Source organism: Muscardinus avellanarius (assembly GCF_963383645.1).
Source record: "Muscardinus avellanarius genome assembly, chromosome: 17".
Classification (NCBI taxonomy): Eukaryota; Metazoa; Chordata; class Mammalia; order Rodentia; family Gliridae; genus Muscardinus; species Muscardinus avellanarius.
Window position 1 is genome coordinate 29,570,038 of NC_137803.1, and position 18,761 is coordinate 29,588,798.

The following is an 18,761-nucleotide window of genomic DNA, read 5'->3' on the forward strand; positions in this document are numbered from 1 at the left end:
TAAGGCCATAGAGGAGCCTGTGTTCAATTTGCTGCTATCCAGGTTCCCTCTACAAAAGGAAAATCTTTTCAGAATTTTGAGAAGTCTAAATCTTGCTGCTGCATTTTAATTTTTTTTATTTTTTTGCGTTTTTCAATTACTTGTGTCAATAAACTCTGGGGTTGCACCACTTCTGTATTTAGGTATTTAAAAAAATAGACTTTAGGAGAGATGTGTCAGTGCTAACTTCTCATTTTCTTTCTTTCTTTCTTTCTTTCTTTCTTTCTTTCTTTCTTTCTTTCTTTCTTTCTTTCTTTCTTTTTTTTTTTTTTTTGGTGGTACTGGGGTTCCTGGAAGCCCTTCTACCTCCGGGCTACACTCCCAGACCTATTTTATACTTTTTACTTGGAAACAGGGTCTCTTAAGCCAGCGCAGCTGGCTCCGAACCAGCGCGATCCTCCTGTCTCCGCCTCCCAAGCGCGGGGATTACAAGCGTGCGCCACCACGCCCGGCCTAACTTCTCATTTTTTAATGGTTAAACTCTGCATGCTTTGGACTTCCACTTCTTGGAAACAAAGTCATTTCCATGTATCAAGGAAAGCCATCAGCTGGTTTATTCTAGAAAACTGGTGGGGGAGGGCTGGTTGGGGGATGCTTATTCCTGCTCATTCATACGGCTACTGTTTTCTAAGCGTGGGCACCAAGGTGGACATGGTTATCCTTCTCCCACTAAGAACAGAGCAGGATGAACAGACTCCTGTGATACAGAATAGGGATAAAGCACAGTGAGCCTTAGATGGTAGCAGTTGAAATATGCTGGAAATCCATCTACATTTGTGTGTTATGGTCATGAACAAAATCTTGATTTTTATCTACTCAGAAGGAACTGCATTTGAATCTGATTTTCAATATGATTTTTATCATTTCATTTTTTTTTTTGTGGTACTGGAGTTCCTGGAAGCCCTTCTACCTCCAGGCTACACTCCCAGACCTATTTTATATTTTTTTAATTTGGAAACAGGGTCTCCTAAGCCAGTGTGCGCGGCTGGCTTCAAACCTGCGCGATCCTCCTGTCTCTGCCTCCCAAGCGCGGGGATTACAAGCGTGCGCCACCACGCCCGGCGATTTTTATCATTTCTATAAATCGATGGCACTGCTCATTTTGAACGATTGCATCTCTCAGTTTTTTACACCTTTTGGTTTTATAGAGCAATCATAAAGATAATGGTAGGTTAGGGTAATGATTAGGATCAAGGGTACTGAAGTCAGGCTCCTGGGTCCAAATTTCAGCTCTATTGCTTGCTGGCTGTGTTACTTTGGGTAAGTTAATTAAGTTCAGTATAATCAAGAAAATGGAAATAATCATGGTCAGAATTGTGATGCATGAAAATTACTTAGCATGTAAGCGCTTGATAAATGAGAGCCACTATGATTATGTCTAAGAGGCACACCATTGTTATTAGTACCATTCTTTTGAATGATAAAAATATTAGCAACACAACTACAATGAAGAAGTTGATCCCAAGTGAACTCAAAGGAGGATTTTTCCTTTGCTGTGTTAGATGGGGTAAAGAGTAACAGAGGAGCTTCTCTTAACGGTCCAATCTTTTTTAATACTGCTGGAGCACCTTCTTGATAAATGGTATATATCACTGATGGAAGTGAATGTTTACAAGTTCCCTAATTCAGCTGTATTGACAAAAGCTTACAGAATAAAGATCACTATTCATTCGTGCATGCATGCATGCGTTCATTCTAGGAATTGAACTCACGGTGTTCTACCACTGAGCTATTTCTCTAGGCATTTTTTTTAAAATAACAGTACTAGGGATTGAACCCGAGGGTGTGTTCTAACACTGATCTTTATCCCCAGCCCTTTTTATTTTGAGACAGGACCTTGCTAGGTTGTGTAGGCTGAACTTGAAATCCTGCCTGCTCAGCCTCCTTAAATCAATAAGGAGACTTATCTTGAGTCATGGCTGGCACCACACCCTGCTTGAAGGCCCCCTTTAAAATATGAATGGTCAATTCACAAAATTATTAAATTTCTTTTTGAAACCAAAGTTCCTTGATTACAGATGTACTGAAGAGAGAGCTCTAAGCTGATCAACAAGTCTCCATGGTTTCTGAGCATTTAGGTCCTGGTGTCTGACTGCCCAAGGTCAAAGATGGGCGCCATTAAGAATTAGCGATACGATCTTGGGCAAATGGTTTAGCCTTTCTGTTTGGCAGTTTCTTCATCTGTGAAATGGTGGCAATAAATATGTCTACTTTCAGGGGCCATGAGGACCAAGTGCAGTAAGTAGTCCATGTTGAATACATAGCTTTCAAGATAAGCTGGTGTTAATACTAGTTTGTTTTTATTAATAGTGCTTGTACTCTTTCCACAGATAGAGATCGTAATGGATGCTGCCCACAAGCAAAGGAACTTACAATTCAAGAAAACAATGGATGTGAGTTAGACTTTATTGCCTTTTTGTAATGGTGACACTGCCTGACATTCTGTGCCGTGTATGAGCATATTCCTGCTCAAATTGCATTTAAAGAATGTTTTAGTTATTGTTGTTGTAGTGTTTTAGGAAAAAGCCTGTATTGATTTGGTTTTCCTTTTTTTTCTGTTTCTCAGCTTTTTAAAAAATGCTTTTTACTTTTTTTTTTTTTTTTTTTTTTTTTTTTGCGGGACTGGGGATGGAACCCAAGGGCATTCGACCTCCGAGCTACACCCCCTGCCCTATTTTTTTTTTAATTCTTTATTTTGAAACCGGGTTTCACTGAGTTGCAGAGGGCCTCACCAAGTAGCTGAGGCTGTCCGCGAACCGCGATCCTCCAGTTCTCAGCCTCCCGAATGCTGGGATTACAAGCGTGTGCCACCACACGAGGCTTAAAAAATGCTTTTTAGCCAGCGTGGTGGCGCACGTTTGTAATCCCAGCACTTGGGAGGCTGAAACAGGAGGATCGTTCAGGTTCGAAGCCTTGGATAATTAAGCAGGTCAACTGAAATAGTTTAGGTCAATACACAAAAATATATAGACATGATAAGATGCCATTTATCTTTATCTTGTTGTATCTAAACTTTTACCTGAGTGTGTGTGTGTGTATATATATATATATATATATATATATATATATATATATATTTTTTTTTTTTTTTTTTTTTTTTGGTGGTACTGGGGTTCCTGGAAGCCCTTCTACCTCCAGGCTACACTCCCAGACCTATTTTATATTTTTGAAACAGGGTCTCTTACACCAGCGCGGCTGGCTTCGAACCTGCGCGATCGTCCTGTCTCCGCCTCCCAAGGGCGGGGATTACAAGCATGCGTCACCACGCCCGGCTACCTGAGAATATTTTGAACCTTGATTGTTTACCTGTTTTATTTGAGTGATACTTTCCTGTTTTAAGATAATTGAAAGCCGGGCATGGTGGCGCATGCATGTAATCCCAGCGCTTGGGAGGCTGAAACTGGAGAATCGCATAGTTCGAAGCCAGCCTCAGCTACTTAGTGAGGCTCTCAGCAACTTAGTGAGACTCTGTTTCCAAATAAAGTATAAAAAATAGGTCTGGGAGTATAGCCGGAGGTAGAAAAGCCCCTGGGTTCCACCCTAGTACCACACACACACACACACACACACACACACACACACACACACTTGGAAATTGTTTGAGCCTTCTTTTCTTTCCTATATGGAATGTCTTAAAGAATACTTGGAAAAATATAGGTAAGGTAAGTTACAAGGAATCTCACTCTAGCTCTTCACAAGTCTGTTGGCCTTGAATACGACAAATTCTGTTAGAACATACGTTAGTACATCTTTGTGCAGGTGTTCCATCATGATGCCCTGTGACTGGCATGACATAAAAGTATCCTTAATGTTAATGGTACATGCAGACTGTAGAAATAATGTTGGTGAATACATGATCCCCCCCCGCCCCGCCCCACTAACCTCCCATATCTTCTATGTTTTGAGTAACCTGGGGTCAAACTTTAAAGAAAAAGTCTTTCCAAAATAATTTTGTGTGTGTGTGTGTGTGTGTGTGTGTGTGTGTAGTACTGGGGTAGAACCCAGGGACTTTCTACCTCTGGGCTATACTCCCAGACCTATTTTCTATTTTTATTTGGAAACAGGGTCTCACTGAGTTGCTGAGAGCCTCACTAAGTAGCTGAGGCTGGCTTCGAACCTGTGCGATCCTCCTGTCTCAGCCTCCCAAGCGCGGGGATTACAAGCGTGCGCCACCACGCCCAGCTCCAAGGTGGCATTAAAGAAGGACAGATAGGAACTGAGACATTTGTTCCCAGCAGGAAATAACAAAGCCACACAACAGGGGTGCTAATGGAAACCATGTGGGAACCTGGCCTCTCCCCAACTTGCAGCACGGGTGCCCCGCTGGGTGGTGGCAGAGGAGGTGAACAGAGTCATGACTTTCACACCTTCTAGTCGTGATAGGGCCTCACCTATTTTGTGGTCGCTGTGGAGACCAACCAGGTCCTGGACTTTTACCCCTAAGAAGCTGAGGCTGGCTTCGAACCTGAGATCCTCCTGCCTCAGCCTCCCAGGCACTGGGATGACAAGTGTGCGCCACCATGCCTGGTTCTTTCTGTTCCTTCTACTGTTCCACGGTTTCTTCTTGGATGGCTTCCTTTTGTTCAGAGAACTTCTTTGAGATTCAGGATAGACCTGCTAGTGACAACTACTCTCAGCTTTTTCCATCCAAGAATGTTTTGATTTCTCTATACTTTTTTTCAACTTTTTTGTTATTGTAGTAAAGTACATAAAATTTACCATCATAATTATCTTCAGGTGTACAGTTCCGTGGTATTAAATACATTCATAATGTGCTGTCGTCACTACCAGCCAGCTCCAGAACTCTTTTCATTTTGTGAAACTGAAAGGCTTACCCGTTAAATAATAACTCACCATTTCCTATTCCATTGGCTCCTGGCAACAGCATTTTATTTTCTGTCTTTTTTGTCTCCATCCTTTTTTTTTTCTCCCCCTTTGGGTGGTACTGAATTGAACCCAGGGGTATTCTACCTTTGAGCTACATCCCCAGCCCCTTTTAGTTTTAATTTTGAAAGTCTTGCTTGGTTTGTTGAGAGGCTTGCTAATTCGCTGACGCCGTCCTTGAACCTGTGATCCTCCTGTCTCAACCTCCCAAACACCGGGAACACAGGCATGTGCCACCAGACCCGGCTCTCCTTTTCCTTCTTAAAGGGTGTTTTCACTGAATGTGAGATTCTATGTTGACAGTTCTTTTTTCCAGCATTTGAAATATGTTGTGTCACTTCCTCATGGTTTTGGTGGTTTATAAAAAGAAATTTGCTGTCATTCAAGTTGATTTAAAAATATATTTTTTTTAGTACCGGGTATGGAGCCGAGCATTCTACCGCAGAGCTATCCCTAGTCCTGTGTCCTCTGTTTTAAGATTCTCTTCGTTTTTAGTTTTTGGAAGCTTGACTGGAATTTTTTTTTTTTTTCTTGGAATGAATTTCTTTAGGTTTATCTTGTTTGAAGTTTTTTTTTTTTTTTTTTTTTTTTGGTGGTACTGGGGTTCCTGGAAGCTCTTCTACCTCCAGGCTACACTCCCATACCTACTTTTTATATTTTTATTTGGAAACAGGGTCTAAGAGACCTGCACGATCTTCCTGTCTTTGCCTCCCAAGTGCGGGGATTACAAGCATGCACCACCACGTCCGGCTTTATTCTTTATTTTGAAACCGGGTCTCACTGAGTTGCAGAGGGCCTCACTAAGTAGCTGAGGCTGTCCGCGAACCGCGATCCTCTGGTCTCAGCCTCCCAAATGCTGAGGTGTGCACCACCACGCCCGGCTTCAAGTGCATAATTTCTTGCTGAATACTTTTATGATGGCGGCTTTAAAGTCTTTGTAAGATAATTTTACTATCTTTGCCAACTCGGTGCTGGCATCTATGAATTGTCTTTTTTTTTTTTTTTTTTTTTTGTTCAATTTAGTATCTTTCTGGTTTGTGGCCCGAGTGATATTGGATTGATTTTGGACATTGGTATTGCTGGGGATTAAACCCAGAGCCATTCTATTTCTGAGCTACATCTACCCTCTCTAGTTTTTGTTTTGAAACAAAGTCCTACTAGGTTGCCGAGAGTTTCGCAAAGTTGCGGAGGCTGGTCATGAACCTGCAATCTTGCTGTCTCAGCCTCCCAAGTACTGGGATTACAGGCGTGTACCACCTCGCCTGGCTCAGGGTCTCATTTAAGCTTTCTATTTCAGCTGTCTTCCTTTGACACCACTGCCGCAGAGGAGGTGAGATGTTGCCTCATCACTGCTATATGGGGGTTAAAGTCCAGGGCCTGGTTGGTCTCCACGGATACCACAGAATAGTGAGGCCCTGTCACAGCTAGAAGATAGTTAAAGTCCTGACTTTCTTAGACCTCCTCTGGCACCACCCAGAGGGGCACTGTGCTACAGGGCTAGGGCAAAGTCCAGGTTTCCACATGGCTTTCTCTGATGCCCATGTTGTGTGGCTTTGCTACTTCCTGTTGGGAGCGAACATCTCAGTTCCTATCTGTCCTTCTTTGACGCCACTTTGGCAAGGGAGTAGGTGCCTCCTACTGGTGATGGTGGTTCTACTTGGCCTTTCTGGCATGTGTGCATGTAGGGCCCCAGAATTTTTTTTAACATATACATCTGTGTGGTAGAATGGTTATTTATTTTTTATTTTTGGGGGGGTCTGGGGCTAGAACCCAGGGGCATTTGACCTCCAAGCTACATCCCCTGCTCTATTTTTGTATCCTTTAATTTGAAACAGCATCTCACTAAGTTTCTTTTTTAAAATTTTCTAGTGTAAGCCCGGCGTGATGGCACATGCTTGTAATCCCAGCATTTGGGAGGCTGAGACCAGAGGATCACAGTTCGCGGACAGCCTCAGCTACGTAGCAAGGCCTTTCACAACTCAGTGAGACCTTGTTTCAAAAATAAAAGAGACTTAAAAATCAGGCTGAAGGTGTAGCTTGGAGGTAGAATGCCCCTGGGTTCCATCCCAGTACCACACACACACACATACACACAAATTAATCTATGCATGGTGGTGCACACTTGTAATTCCAGTACTTAGGAGGCTGAGACAGGAGGATCATGGTTTGTGACCTGCCTCAGCTACTTAGTGAGGCCTTCTGCAACTTAGTAAGACCTTGTTTCAAAATAAAGAATAAAAAAAAGGGTTGGGGGTGTAGCTCGGAGGTAGAATGTCCCTGGGTTCTGTCCCTAGTACTGCAAAAAAATTTTTTTTTTTCATTTTAATTAATTTAGCTGGGCCTGGTGCACACTTGTAATCCCAGTGCTAGGGAGGCTGAGATAGAAGGATCGCACAGGTTCAAAGCCAACCTCAGCTTCTTAGTGAGGCTCTCAGCAACTTAGCGAGACCCCGTTTCTAAATATGGTATAATATAGGTCTGGGAGTAGAGCTCGGAGGTAGAAAAGCCCCTGGGGTCCCATCTCCAGTACCACCAAAAAAACAAAACAAAACAAAACCCCCCTCAATTTAATTAATTAATGAATTTTGTGGTCTTGGGAATTAAGCCTAGGGGTATTCAATCTCTTTTTAAATACAACTTAATTTTTTTTTTTTTTTGTGATACTGGGGTTCCTGGAAGACCTTCTACCTCCGGGCTACACTCCCAGACCTATTTTTATATTTTTATTTGGAAACAGGGTCTCCTAAGCCAGCGCGCGTGGCTGGCTTCGAACCTACGCGATCCTCCTGTCTCTGCCTCCCAAGCGCGGGGATTACAAGCGTGCGCCACCACGCCCGGCTACAACTTAATTTTTATTTATTTTTTATTTTTATTTTTTGGTGGTACTGGGGTTCCTGAAAACCCTTCTATCTCCGGGCTACACTCCCAGACCTATTTTATATTTTCATTTGGAAACAGGATCTCTTAAGCCAGCGAGGCTGGCTTCAAACCTGCCCGATCCTCCTGTCTCTGCCTCCCAAGCGTGGGGGATTACAAGCGTGCGCCATCACACCCGGCAACAACTTAATTTTTTGTGTATGCTTTTATTGGTGCTTTATAGTCTTACATCATAATGTCAATTATGCTGACAGTGATCTACATGCACACAGCACTTGAACTACATCCCCAGCCCTACTTAATTTTTATTTTGAAAGAGGGTCTCATTAGTTTGATGAGTCTCACTACTTTCTGAGGCTGGCCTCGAATCTGCAATCCTCCGATCTCAGCCTTCCAAATACTGGGATTACAGGCGTGTGGCACCACACCTGGCTGTAGAATGGTTATCTTTTTGTCTGCTATATTTGGTATTTCGGTGTTGTCTGCTTCCTTGGCACTCAGGCTATGACACACAAGTCTAAAGAAACCCAGGGAGCGCACTGGTCTGTTCCTTGAGCCCACGGGCGCTGCCAGTCTGCGCCCTCTCTTATGGTTCAGGGGCTTCTTAAGTTTGTTCCATAGATATTGTTTAGAGTTTTTAGTTATATTAATGTGGAGGAATGGGGAAAAGCGCCTCTGCATGATCTTTCCGGAAGCCTCAGAAGCCTTTGAAAAGGTAATTTTGCAACATGTTTTTGAAGCCATACCTGTGATTCTATCCCATCAATCTTACCTAAGAATCTAAGATACTATCTTCAAGAGTCATCCCAAAGAAGAAAAACACAGGCATGAGTGTACATGCTCACTACTTACAATAATGAAAACTGTAAATGATTTCGTTACTCACAATTGGAGAAGGGTTAAATACATTATGTAGCCTTTAAAAATTCAATTAAGGCCAGATTGGTGGTATATACCCGTGATCCTGGTACTTGGGAGGCTGAGACAGGAAGATAGCAAGTTTGTAGCCAGCCTCAGCAACTTAGTGAGACCCCGTTTCTAAATAAAAAATAAAATAAAACAGGACGGAGGGGGGGGGTGTAGCTTGGAGGTAGAATGCCCCTCAGTTCAATTTCGGTACCAAAGCAAAACAAACAAAAAACAATGAAAATAAGTGTTCCAATAGGAATATAGTAAGAGACATGGAGCGGAAAGGATAAACCACATTAGCAGTAATAAAAGACATGCAGACAAGACAACAATACACTAACATTTTCACTTCAGTGTTAGAAGAGATGAAAATATTGACTAAACTGGGCATCCGTAATGGTGTGAGGGAACAGGAACTCTCATAAGCTATTGGCAGGAGCGCAAATTAGTTGAAACCATTTTGGAGGAAATGTTTGATATATTCATACTTTTTTGCCAATTACATTTCTAGGAATTTGTTCTATATAGATAAATTCACACCACTCAAAATAAAATCAGAGTATTGTTATGTCTGGAAAAGTGGGAAGCAAAATACACCATAGAGAGCTGGTTAAGAAAATTATGGCATATATAAAATGTGTGTGTGTGTGTGTGTGTGTGTGTGTGTGTTTTATTTTATTTTATTTTATTTTATTTTATTTTTATTTTTTATTTTTGGTGGTACTGGGGTAGAACCCAGGGACTTTCTACCTCCGGGCTATACTCCCAGACCTATTTTATATTTTTATTTGGAAACAGGGTCTCACTAAGTTGCTGAGAGCCTCACTAAGTAGCTGAGGCTGGCTTCGAACCTGCGCGATCCTCCTGTCTCAGCCTCCCAAGCGCGGGGATTACAAGTGTGCGCCACCACGCCCGGCTCTATGTGTGTGTTTTAGAACCATTCAAAGTGTTGAACTACAGGAATCATGCTTGATATAGAGAAATGTCTTCAACATATTGTTGCACAAAAAAGAGTTGTTGCTGGGTGTGGTGGCGCAGGCTTGTAATTCCAGTACTCGGGAGACACAGACAGGAGGATTGCAGGTTAAAGAAAGGCCAGCCTCGGAGGCTCTTAGAAACCTAATGAGATCCTGTTTTCAAATAAATACAATAATCAGGCTGGGGCATAGCTTGGAGGTATAATACCTTTAGGTTCAATCCCCAGTACCCCCCCCCCCAAATTGTTACATGTATGGAGCTTATTACATAAATATCTTATGTTTTATAATTACAAAAATTATAAACGCATGTATCTATAAGTATATAGCACATAGAGAAAAAAATATAAGGTTGCTTACTGGAAGGTTAACCCTAACTAAAGTGTAAGGTATGCTGAGAAGTAAAGGGAAACACATCAAATATTTGATGATCACTGCAAATGAGACTTCATTCTTTTACAAATGATTATTTGTGAACATTGGTCTTGTAAAGTTTTATTGGTTTTGGGAGTCGAATTTTGTTTACAAGTACAATTTTGTTTATAAATGTGTAACAGGCGTAGAAATGCAGTTTATGTCTGCTTTTTCATACATATATGGAAATATATGTATGCATTTATAAAACATGCATTTATTTATACATAACATGCATTTATATATAAACTCTTTACAGGTGGGGCAACTGAGGCTTGGAGAAGCTAAGTGATTTATTAACAGACATGTAGACAGTGGTAGGGCTAGGATTTGAACTCATGTCCTCAGGCCCTAGCACTTGATCCTTGGTTCAAAAGCAGTCTCAGGAAACCAGCGCCTCAGGCAAGGACTCCAGGGGTATCTCCATTCTTAGTCAAGCAGTTTCCTTCACCATTTTAATTTATTAGCTAATTATTTGATTCACAGCTTTGCTTTGTTTAAATAAGTTAAGGCTTTGTTTGCACAGTGGAAACAATTAATTTCTTGATTCATTAATGATTATATTTTGTGTTTCTGTAATTCTGGTAGTAATGGTGGCACAGAATAGATCATGGCTTAATTATTGTGTGTGTGTGTTGGGGGGAGGTACTGGGGATTGAACCCAGGGACATTCTACCAGTGAGCTACACCCCAATACTTTTTATTTTATTTTATTTTTTGAAACAGGGTTTCATTAAGTTGCTGAGGCTGGTCTTGAACCTGCAATCTTCCTGTATCAGCCTCCCAAGTACTGGGAATGATAGACTTCCACTACCGTGCCCTGCCACAGCCTACTTCAAAACAGAATCCTTTAAATTAAAAGGGAACATTAGCTGGCGTGGTGACACACACTTGTAATCCCAGCATTAGGGAGGCTGAGACCAGAGATCATAGTTTGCAGACAGCCTTAGCTACTTAGTGAGGCCCTTTGCAACTTAGTGAGACCCTGTTTCAAAATAAAGAATAAAAAATAGGGCAGAGGGTGTAGCTCAGAGGTCGAATACCCCTGGGTTCCATCCCCAGACCCGCTAGGGTCTCACTAGGTTGATGCTAACCTCACTATTTGCTGAGGCCGTCCTTGAACCTGTGATCCTCCTGTCTCAGCTTCCCAAGTACTGGGATTACAGGTGGGTGCCACCACCCCCAGCTAAATTAATGTACTTACCAAATAAGAGTTACTGCTTTCTTAATTGACTGCCATTCCATTCATAATTTGGAAGAGGGCTAGAGCTAGAGTGACCTTTCAAAGATGGACCAGAAGGAGCCTCTGTCCTCCAAGAGCAACGCCTAGTGGTGATCACAGGGCTAACCAGGGTGGCCTGTTTGCACTGGCCTTGGTGGGCCAGGCTGGCTTTTCAGGGTTGCAGCCTGCTCACCTGTCTTTTCTTTGTTTGTAACAACAAAGGCAAAGAAGAACTATGAGCAGAAATGCCGAGACAAAGATGAGGCGGAGCAGGCTGTCCACCGGAGCACCAACTTGGCAAACCATAAGCAGCAAGAGAAGGTACCCAGGAGCGCCGTGTCCTGAAACCCGAGGTCTACCCAGATCAGTGGGAAGCAAACTAAGAACTTTTTGGAGGATGGGGGCGAGGAAGATCAAATTCAGGGCCTTGTCCATGAAGCTCTTGACCGCTGAGCTATACCTCTGTCCTTTTTTGTATTTTATTATTATATATTTTTAGACAGACTCTCCTTAAATTGCTCAGTCCGGTCTCGAACCTGTTATTCCTCTCCCCCAGCTTCCCAAGTACTGGGATTTCTGATATGCTTCACCATACCTGGTCCAATTAAGAATCTTAATATAAGCCGGGCGTGGTGGCGCACGCTTGTCATCCCAGCATTTGGGAGGCTGAGACCGGAGGATCGCGGTTCGCAGACAGCCTCAGCTACTTAGTGAGGCCCTCTGCAACTCAACAAAATAAAGAATAAAAAATAGGGCAGGGGGTGTAGCTCGGAGGTCATATGCCCCTGGCTTCCATCCCCAGACCCGAAAAAAAAAAAAAAAGAATCTTAATTTAAAAATAGTCCTGTAGCTGGGTGTGGTGGTGCACACTTGTAATCCCAGTGCTTGGGAGGCTGAGACAGGAGGATCGCACAGGTTCAAAGCCAGTCTCAGCTACCGAGTGAGGCTCTCAGCAACTTAGTGAGACCCTGTTTCCAAATAAAGTATAAAATAGGTCTGGGAGTATAGCCTGGAGGCAGAAGAGCCCCTGGGTTCCATCCCCAGTACCACACACACAAAAGTCCTGTACCCTAAGCCCCTGGAAATATCTTCCTTCAGGCTATTACATTCTTTTGAACCAAAAAACCTTTGCCACACTTTTGGGATTGGGGAAACACTAGCGGGGCATTGTCATGGGGACAGGAAGGAGACATAAGACAGAGGATGCTTTTTCCACTTAAAAAAAAGTACTGTGGATTGAACCCAGAGGCTACCCTCAGCCCTTTTTTAAATTTTTTGTTTTGAAAGAGAGTCTCACTAGGTACTACAAGTCTTGCTACATTGATGAGGCTGGCCTCGAACCTTTGATCCTTCGGTCAGCCTCCCAATACTGGAGTTACAGGTGTGCACCACCGTGCCCAGCCTTTTCACCCTTTTCAAAAGTCATCTCTTGTATTCTTTGTTGTCAGGCTTGCTGCCTCTTGCCTGGATGGATTGGAAATTTAACTTTATTAAAAACAATCTGGATATAAGATTGTTAGCGAGAGGGCAGGTGTCTATCTTTAGGAAGACATAGAGCACGATGCTTTATGGCTAGTTTCTAATGTTGAGAAGGTGAAAGGCAGGCTGAGTGATTTGCTTCCAAGGGAAATGTAGACAGGCCTTGGACCCGCCCTGTCACAGATTTGCACGCTTTGCCTGTGGAAGCCTAGCCCAGCATTCCTGACCTTTTGGTTTTGGTTTTTGTTTGTTTGTTTTTTTGTCCTCACAGCTTTTTGTGAAACTGGCAACTTCCAAGACTGCAGTTGAGGACTCAGGTGAGGTTCTGCTTCCTTCGATGGAGGGGCTGGCGGTGGGGTTTACTTTGCCCAAATGTGCCTCTGAGAGAAGCAGCTTCACAGTAATGAACATGCGAGTGGCTGTATAGAAGGATGAACTGGATCTCAGAAGGGAGGAAGGGAAAGGGAAGAAGGCAGAGAGGCAGAGAAGGGAGGAAGGAAAGGCGGATGGGATCCCAGGAAGTGGGGGAGGCCAGCGGGGCAGGCCGGCTGCTGCTGCCAAGGTCTGGCCGCCTTGGGCACGAGTGGGCATTGCTGGTGGAGTCACGTGACAGCGGCTTTGTAATTAAGTGCTCGCTAATTGTTTTTTTTGGGGGGAGGGGCAGCTATTTAAAAGCCCATCCCAGTCCTAGTAGCCCTTCTCTGCTGTGAAAGAAGTAGCCAAGTTGAGCCGGGCGTGGTGGCGCACGCTTGTAATCCCAGCTTTCAGGAGGCTGAGACAGGAGGATCTAGGTTCGCAGACAGCCTCAGCTATTTAGTGAGACCCTCTGCAACTCAGTGAGACCCTATTTCAAAATAAAGAATAAAAACTAGGGCTGGGGGTGTAGCTCGGAGGTAGAATGCCCCCGCGTCCCATCCCCAGTCCGGCAAAAAAAAAAAAAAAGTAGCCAAGTTACAAGGCTTTGCCACCGCTGAAATCCAACTAGGTGTTTGTGAGGGCTTCGAATTTCCAGAGCGTCCTGCAGGAGACAGTTACTCCGGAAGCTTCTAATTCCCATACTAAAGTATTTTGACTTTTCCTAGACTTCAAGGTAATTTTTTTTTTTTGGTGGTACTGGGGTTCCTGGAAGCCCTTCTACCTCCGGGCTACACTCCCAGACCCATTTTTACATTTTTATTTTGGAAACAGGGTCTCCTAAGCCAGCGTGCGCGGCTGGCTTCGAACCTGCGCGATCCTCCTGTCTCTGCCTCCCAAGCGCGGGGATTACAAGCGTGCGCCACCACGCCCCGGCTAAGGTGATTCTTAATGCATCCCTTGTTGGATACTTTTCCTGGAAATGAAAAGCAATGAGGACTACTGAGGCAGAATAGACAGGGCGAGCACCCGCTGGGGTTCCTCGTCAGCTCTTACTTTGCCCTGAGGCGCTCCTTGCTCTGTGCTTGGGTCTGTGTTTAAAAGAGACACCTACCTTTGCTAATTTCTCAAGGAGGTTATGAGGATGACAGACGTCATTATGGCCTTCCGGTGTTGAGAGCTCCTGGGGGCTTGTGAGCGCAACACGAGCCTGATGAGCCCGTCTCGTTTCTGAAGCCGGGCTCCTCTTTCTGTTGCAGACAAGGCATACATGCAGCACATCAACACGCTGGATAAGGTCCGAGAAGACTGGCAGAGCGAGCACATCAAGGCCTGCGAGGTACCCGCATCCGGAAGATGCTCAGGACCCAGGATGGGTCTTCCGCCCAGAGCAGAACCTGCGATAGCTTCTGCCAAACCTCCTCTTCCTGCCTCCCCCCCCCACACTGTCCGCACTGTCCAGTTCTGTCCAGAGCTCTAGTCTAAGGTTTGGTCAGCACAGGCAAGAACCATCGGAGTCAGTTAATGGTTAGTTAAGAGCAGTCATTACTTCGAGAGCCTCGTCTGCACTCGCTAGGCTCTCAGGGAACGCGGAGACTGATGCTCAGGCATTGGAGCATCAATCCACACTTTCATTTTCATGACTCCATGATTCCCTAGAGAAAATTTAAAAGACATAATCCAGAAACTTGGTCAAGTTGATGTCACCTGTCTACATATTTTCTTCCCAGTGCTTCTTCAAGTGTGGCCCCAGGAACAGCGGCAGAGGTAACAGCACCTGGGAACTGTTAGAGTTCTAGAATCTCAGGCCAACCCCAGGCCCATGGAACCAGAAACTTTAGGGGTAGACCTAGGAACCTCTGGGAATTCAAGCTTGAGAACCACCGATTCACAGCTCCGTCTTCTGTGATAGGGGGAAGGGGCAGCTCCCTGCCCTAGCAAGGTTTCACTCTAGCCAGCTGGCCTTTCCCACACCCCCGGGCAGGGCTCCCTTTATGTGAACTGCTCTTATCTTGTACACAGACTCAGCTTCTTTCTTTCTTTCTTTCTTTCTTTCTTTCTTTCTTTCTTTCTTTCTTTCTTTCTTTCTTTCTTTCTTTCTTTCCTCCTTCCTTCCTCCCTCCCTCCCTCCCTCCCTCCCTCCCTCTCTCCCTCTTTCTTTCTTTCTTTCTTTCTTTCTTTCTTTCTTTCTTTCTTTCTTTCTATACTGGGGATGGAACCCCGGGGCCTTCTACCTCCAGGATGTACCCCCAGACCTATTTTATATTTGAGGTTCGCTTTGAACCTACATGATCCTTTGTCTCAGCCTCCTAAGTACTGGAATTACAAGTGGGCCTCACCATGCCCGGCTCATTCCTAACTTTAAAATCCACTATATCTTTCTACTCCCTTCTCTTCATGGTCTTTAAAAAATATTGAATACCATATTATATTATATTTTTATTTATTTATTTTGTGTGTGTGTGTGTGTGTGTGTGTGTGTGTGTGTGGTACTGGGCTTCCTGGAAACCCTTCTACCTCCGGGCTACACTCCCAGACCTATTTTTTATATTTTAATTTGGAAACAGGGTCTCCTAAGCCAGTGTGCATGGCTGGCTTCGAACCTGCCCGATCCTCCTGTCTCCGCCTCCCAAGCGTGGGGATTATAAGTGTGCGCCACCACGCCCAGCTACCATATTATATTTTAAACTTCTAAAATATGAAACTTGATCCGGGCATAGTGGCACATGCTTATAATCCCAGTATTTGGAAGGCTGAAACAGGAGGATCGCAGGTTCGAGGCCAGCCTCAGCTACTTAGTGAGGCCCTCTGCAACTTAGTGAGACTGTTTCAAAATAAAGAATAGCCGGGTGTGGTGGTGCAAGCTTGTAATCCCTGCGCTTGGGAGGCTGAGACAGGAGGATCACACGGGTTTGAAGATAGCTTCAGCTACTTACTGAGGCTCTCAGCAACTTGTGAGACCCTGTTTCCAAATAAAATATAAAAAAGGTCTGGGAGTATAGCCCGGAGGTAGAAAGCCTCTGGGTTCCACCCCCAGTAACACCAAAAAAAAAAAAAAAAAATAGAACTGGGGATATAGCTCAGAGGTATAAAAAAATATAGAACTGGGGGTATAGCACCATCCCCAGTACTGATACACACACACACACACACACACACACACACACACACATACATATATACATATATATACATATTTATATAAAAATATATATCTTGAAGCACATATAAGAATAGAGAATTTCTATGTGCCCACCAGCAAACATTTATGAACTCAAGGCTGATAAATGCTCAGTGCATATAAAATCACAATTGGTAATTTTTATTTTTGGTCTTGGGGGTTAAACTTAGAGCCTGGATGCAAAGGCCCCAGACCCGAGCTCCACCCCAGCCCTGGCCGTGATTTTAGAAGGCGTTGCCTCCAAGTCCTTTTCTCCCAGCCTGTCCCAGCCTGAGGTTTCTTCCCACAGTTGCTCGCTCCCCTCTTGGAGAGCACCAGGGCTCCCTTTGGTGTGAGACCAGTGAGCCTCTGTAGTTTCTTTATTACTTTATATATTCATTGTGGTTTTGGGGTTCAAACCCAGGGCTGCGTGCATGTTAGGCAACCACTGAGCTACACCACAGCCCAGACTTGTGGTTTCTAGTCCTCCTCCTCCTTCGTGTGTGTGCGTGGGGGTACCCCAGGGGTATTCTACTTCTGAGCTATACCCCCAGTCCTATTTCATTATTTAATTTGAAACAGGGTCTCATTAACTTGCAGAGGGCCTCACTAAGTAGCCGAGGCTGGTCGTGAACTTGTGATCCTCCCCTCAGCCTCCCAAGTACTGGGATTACAATGTGCACCACCGCGCCCTGCCTTTTTAATTTAACCCATGTCTACCATTTGCTACCGTGGGTCACTATGTTCCCACTAAAGCACTTTTATTTTTTTAAGCACTCTTTTTTACTTTGCTTACCTAACTGTATTTTCATGCAAAACCTTGGAGTGAGGCCATTTTTTAAAAGATTTTGAAAATTGCGAGGCAATGCCATATACCTTTTGTGGATACGTACTGTTAAACCCGGTATAGGAATGATAATATTTAGGTGATCTTTGAGGAAAGAGAAAGATAAAGATTGGGGAAGTCACAGGGAGTTTAACAAAATATGATGCAAATATGGCCAAAAAAAATTTTTTTTTTTTTGATGGTACTGGGGTGGAACCCAGAGGCTTTCTACCTCCAGGTTATACTCCCAGATCCATTTTATATTTTATTTGGAAACAGGGTCTCACTAAGTAGCTGAGAGCCTCACTAAGTAGCTGAGGCTGGCTTTGAACCTGTGTGATCCTCCTGTCTCAGCCTCCCAAGCGCAGGGATTACAAGCATGTGCCACCGCGCCCGGCTGGCCAAAATTTTTGATAAAACTAGGCAGTTGGTATGTGGGTATTCACTATGTTGTTGGTTGTGATTCTATATGAAATATTCTTTAATAAAAATTATCCTTTTTGTGATACTGGGGATGGAACCCAGGGGCATTCTACCTCTAAACTACACCCCCAGCCCTATTTTTTTTATTCTTTATTATTTTGAAACAGGGTATAACTGAGTTGCAAAGGGCCTCACTAAGTAACTGAGGTTGTCTGTGAACCACAATCCTTCTGTCTCAGCCTCCCAAATGCTGGGATTACAAGTGTGTGTCACCACGCCTGGCAATAAAAATCATATCTTAGTATCTAAGTACTAAAATATTTACAGGTAGAATAATGCATTTGCTTCAAAATGCCCAGGGAGTCAGGTAATTGATAGGGAGATTGGTAAAACAGAATGAATCTTGAGCTGATAATGTTTGGTGATGGGCACACAGGGTTTTGTTATACTGTTCTCTCTACTCTTGTGTATGTTTCAAGTTTTATATTAGAAAAAGCTTGCCAGGCGTGGTGGCGCACGCTTGTAATCCCCGCGCTTGGGAGGCTGAGACAGGAGGATCGCGCAGGTTCGAAGCCAGCCTTGCTGGTTTAAGAGACCCTTTTCCAAATAAAATATAAAATAGGCCTTGAAGTGTAGCCTGGAGGCAGAAGGGTTCCATCCCCAGTACCACCAAAAAAAAAAAAAAAAAAAAAAAAAAAAGCTTAAAGATATAATATGGCATTCAGTATTTTTTTCAGAACCAGGGATTGAACCCAGGGGCATTCTATCTCTAAACTACATTCCCAGCCCTATTTTTTTTTTTATTCTTTATTTTGAAATAGAGTCACGCAAAGTTGCGGAAGGCCTCACTAAGTAGCTGAGGCTGATCTCAAACCTAGGATCCTCCTGTCTCAGCCTCCCAAGGACTGGGATTACAAGTGTGCATGTGACACCACGCCCAGCTTCAGTATCTTAAAAAATGGTCATATATAACACCCATCAATGACTATACTATTCATATCCATATGTTGAATATACATATTCAACAAATACATATTTTTAAATAGCTTGAATTGTTTGAAAGCTGACTTTTGCTAATCCAAAAAAAAAAAAAAACTATTGTACTGGCAGTGATTTTTAACTTTTATTAAGAAAAAATGTTAACATACGTGAGGATAAAAAAAAAAGTTACATTTGTGTCCTTGTCAATCATCTTCA

The 18,761-nt window shown here is 43.6% G+C and overlaps 1 protein-coding gene across 1 annotated transcript in view; it reads left to right on the plus strand.

Moving 5' to 3' along the window:
- Positions 1–18,761, plus strand: part of PSTPIP2 (proline-serine-threonine phosphatase interacting protein 2) — a gene marked incomplete at its 3' end in the record, with an annotated part of 79,607 nt that overhangs the window by 50,621 nt on the left and 10,225 nt on the right. The window contains exons 6-9 of the mRNA XM_080714306.1: positions 2,370–2,432; positions 11,545–11,643; positions 13,073–13,118; positions 14,415–14,494. Of these exons, the coding sequence (XP_080570432.1) occupies positions 2,370–2,432; positions 11,545–11,643; positions 13,073–13,118; positions 14,415–14,494 (288 nt within the window). The remainder of the gene's footprint in view (positions 1–2,369; positions 2,433–11,544; positions 11,644–13,072; positions 13,119–14,414; positions 14,495–18,761) is intronic.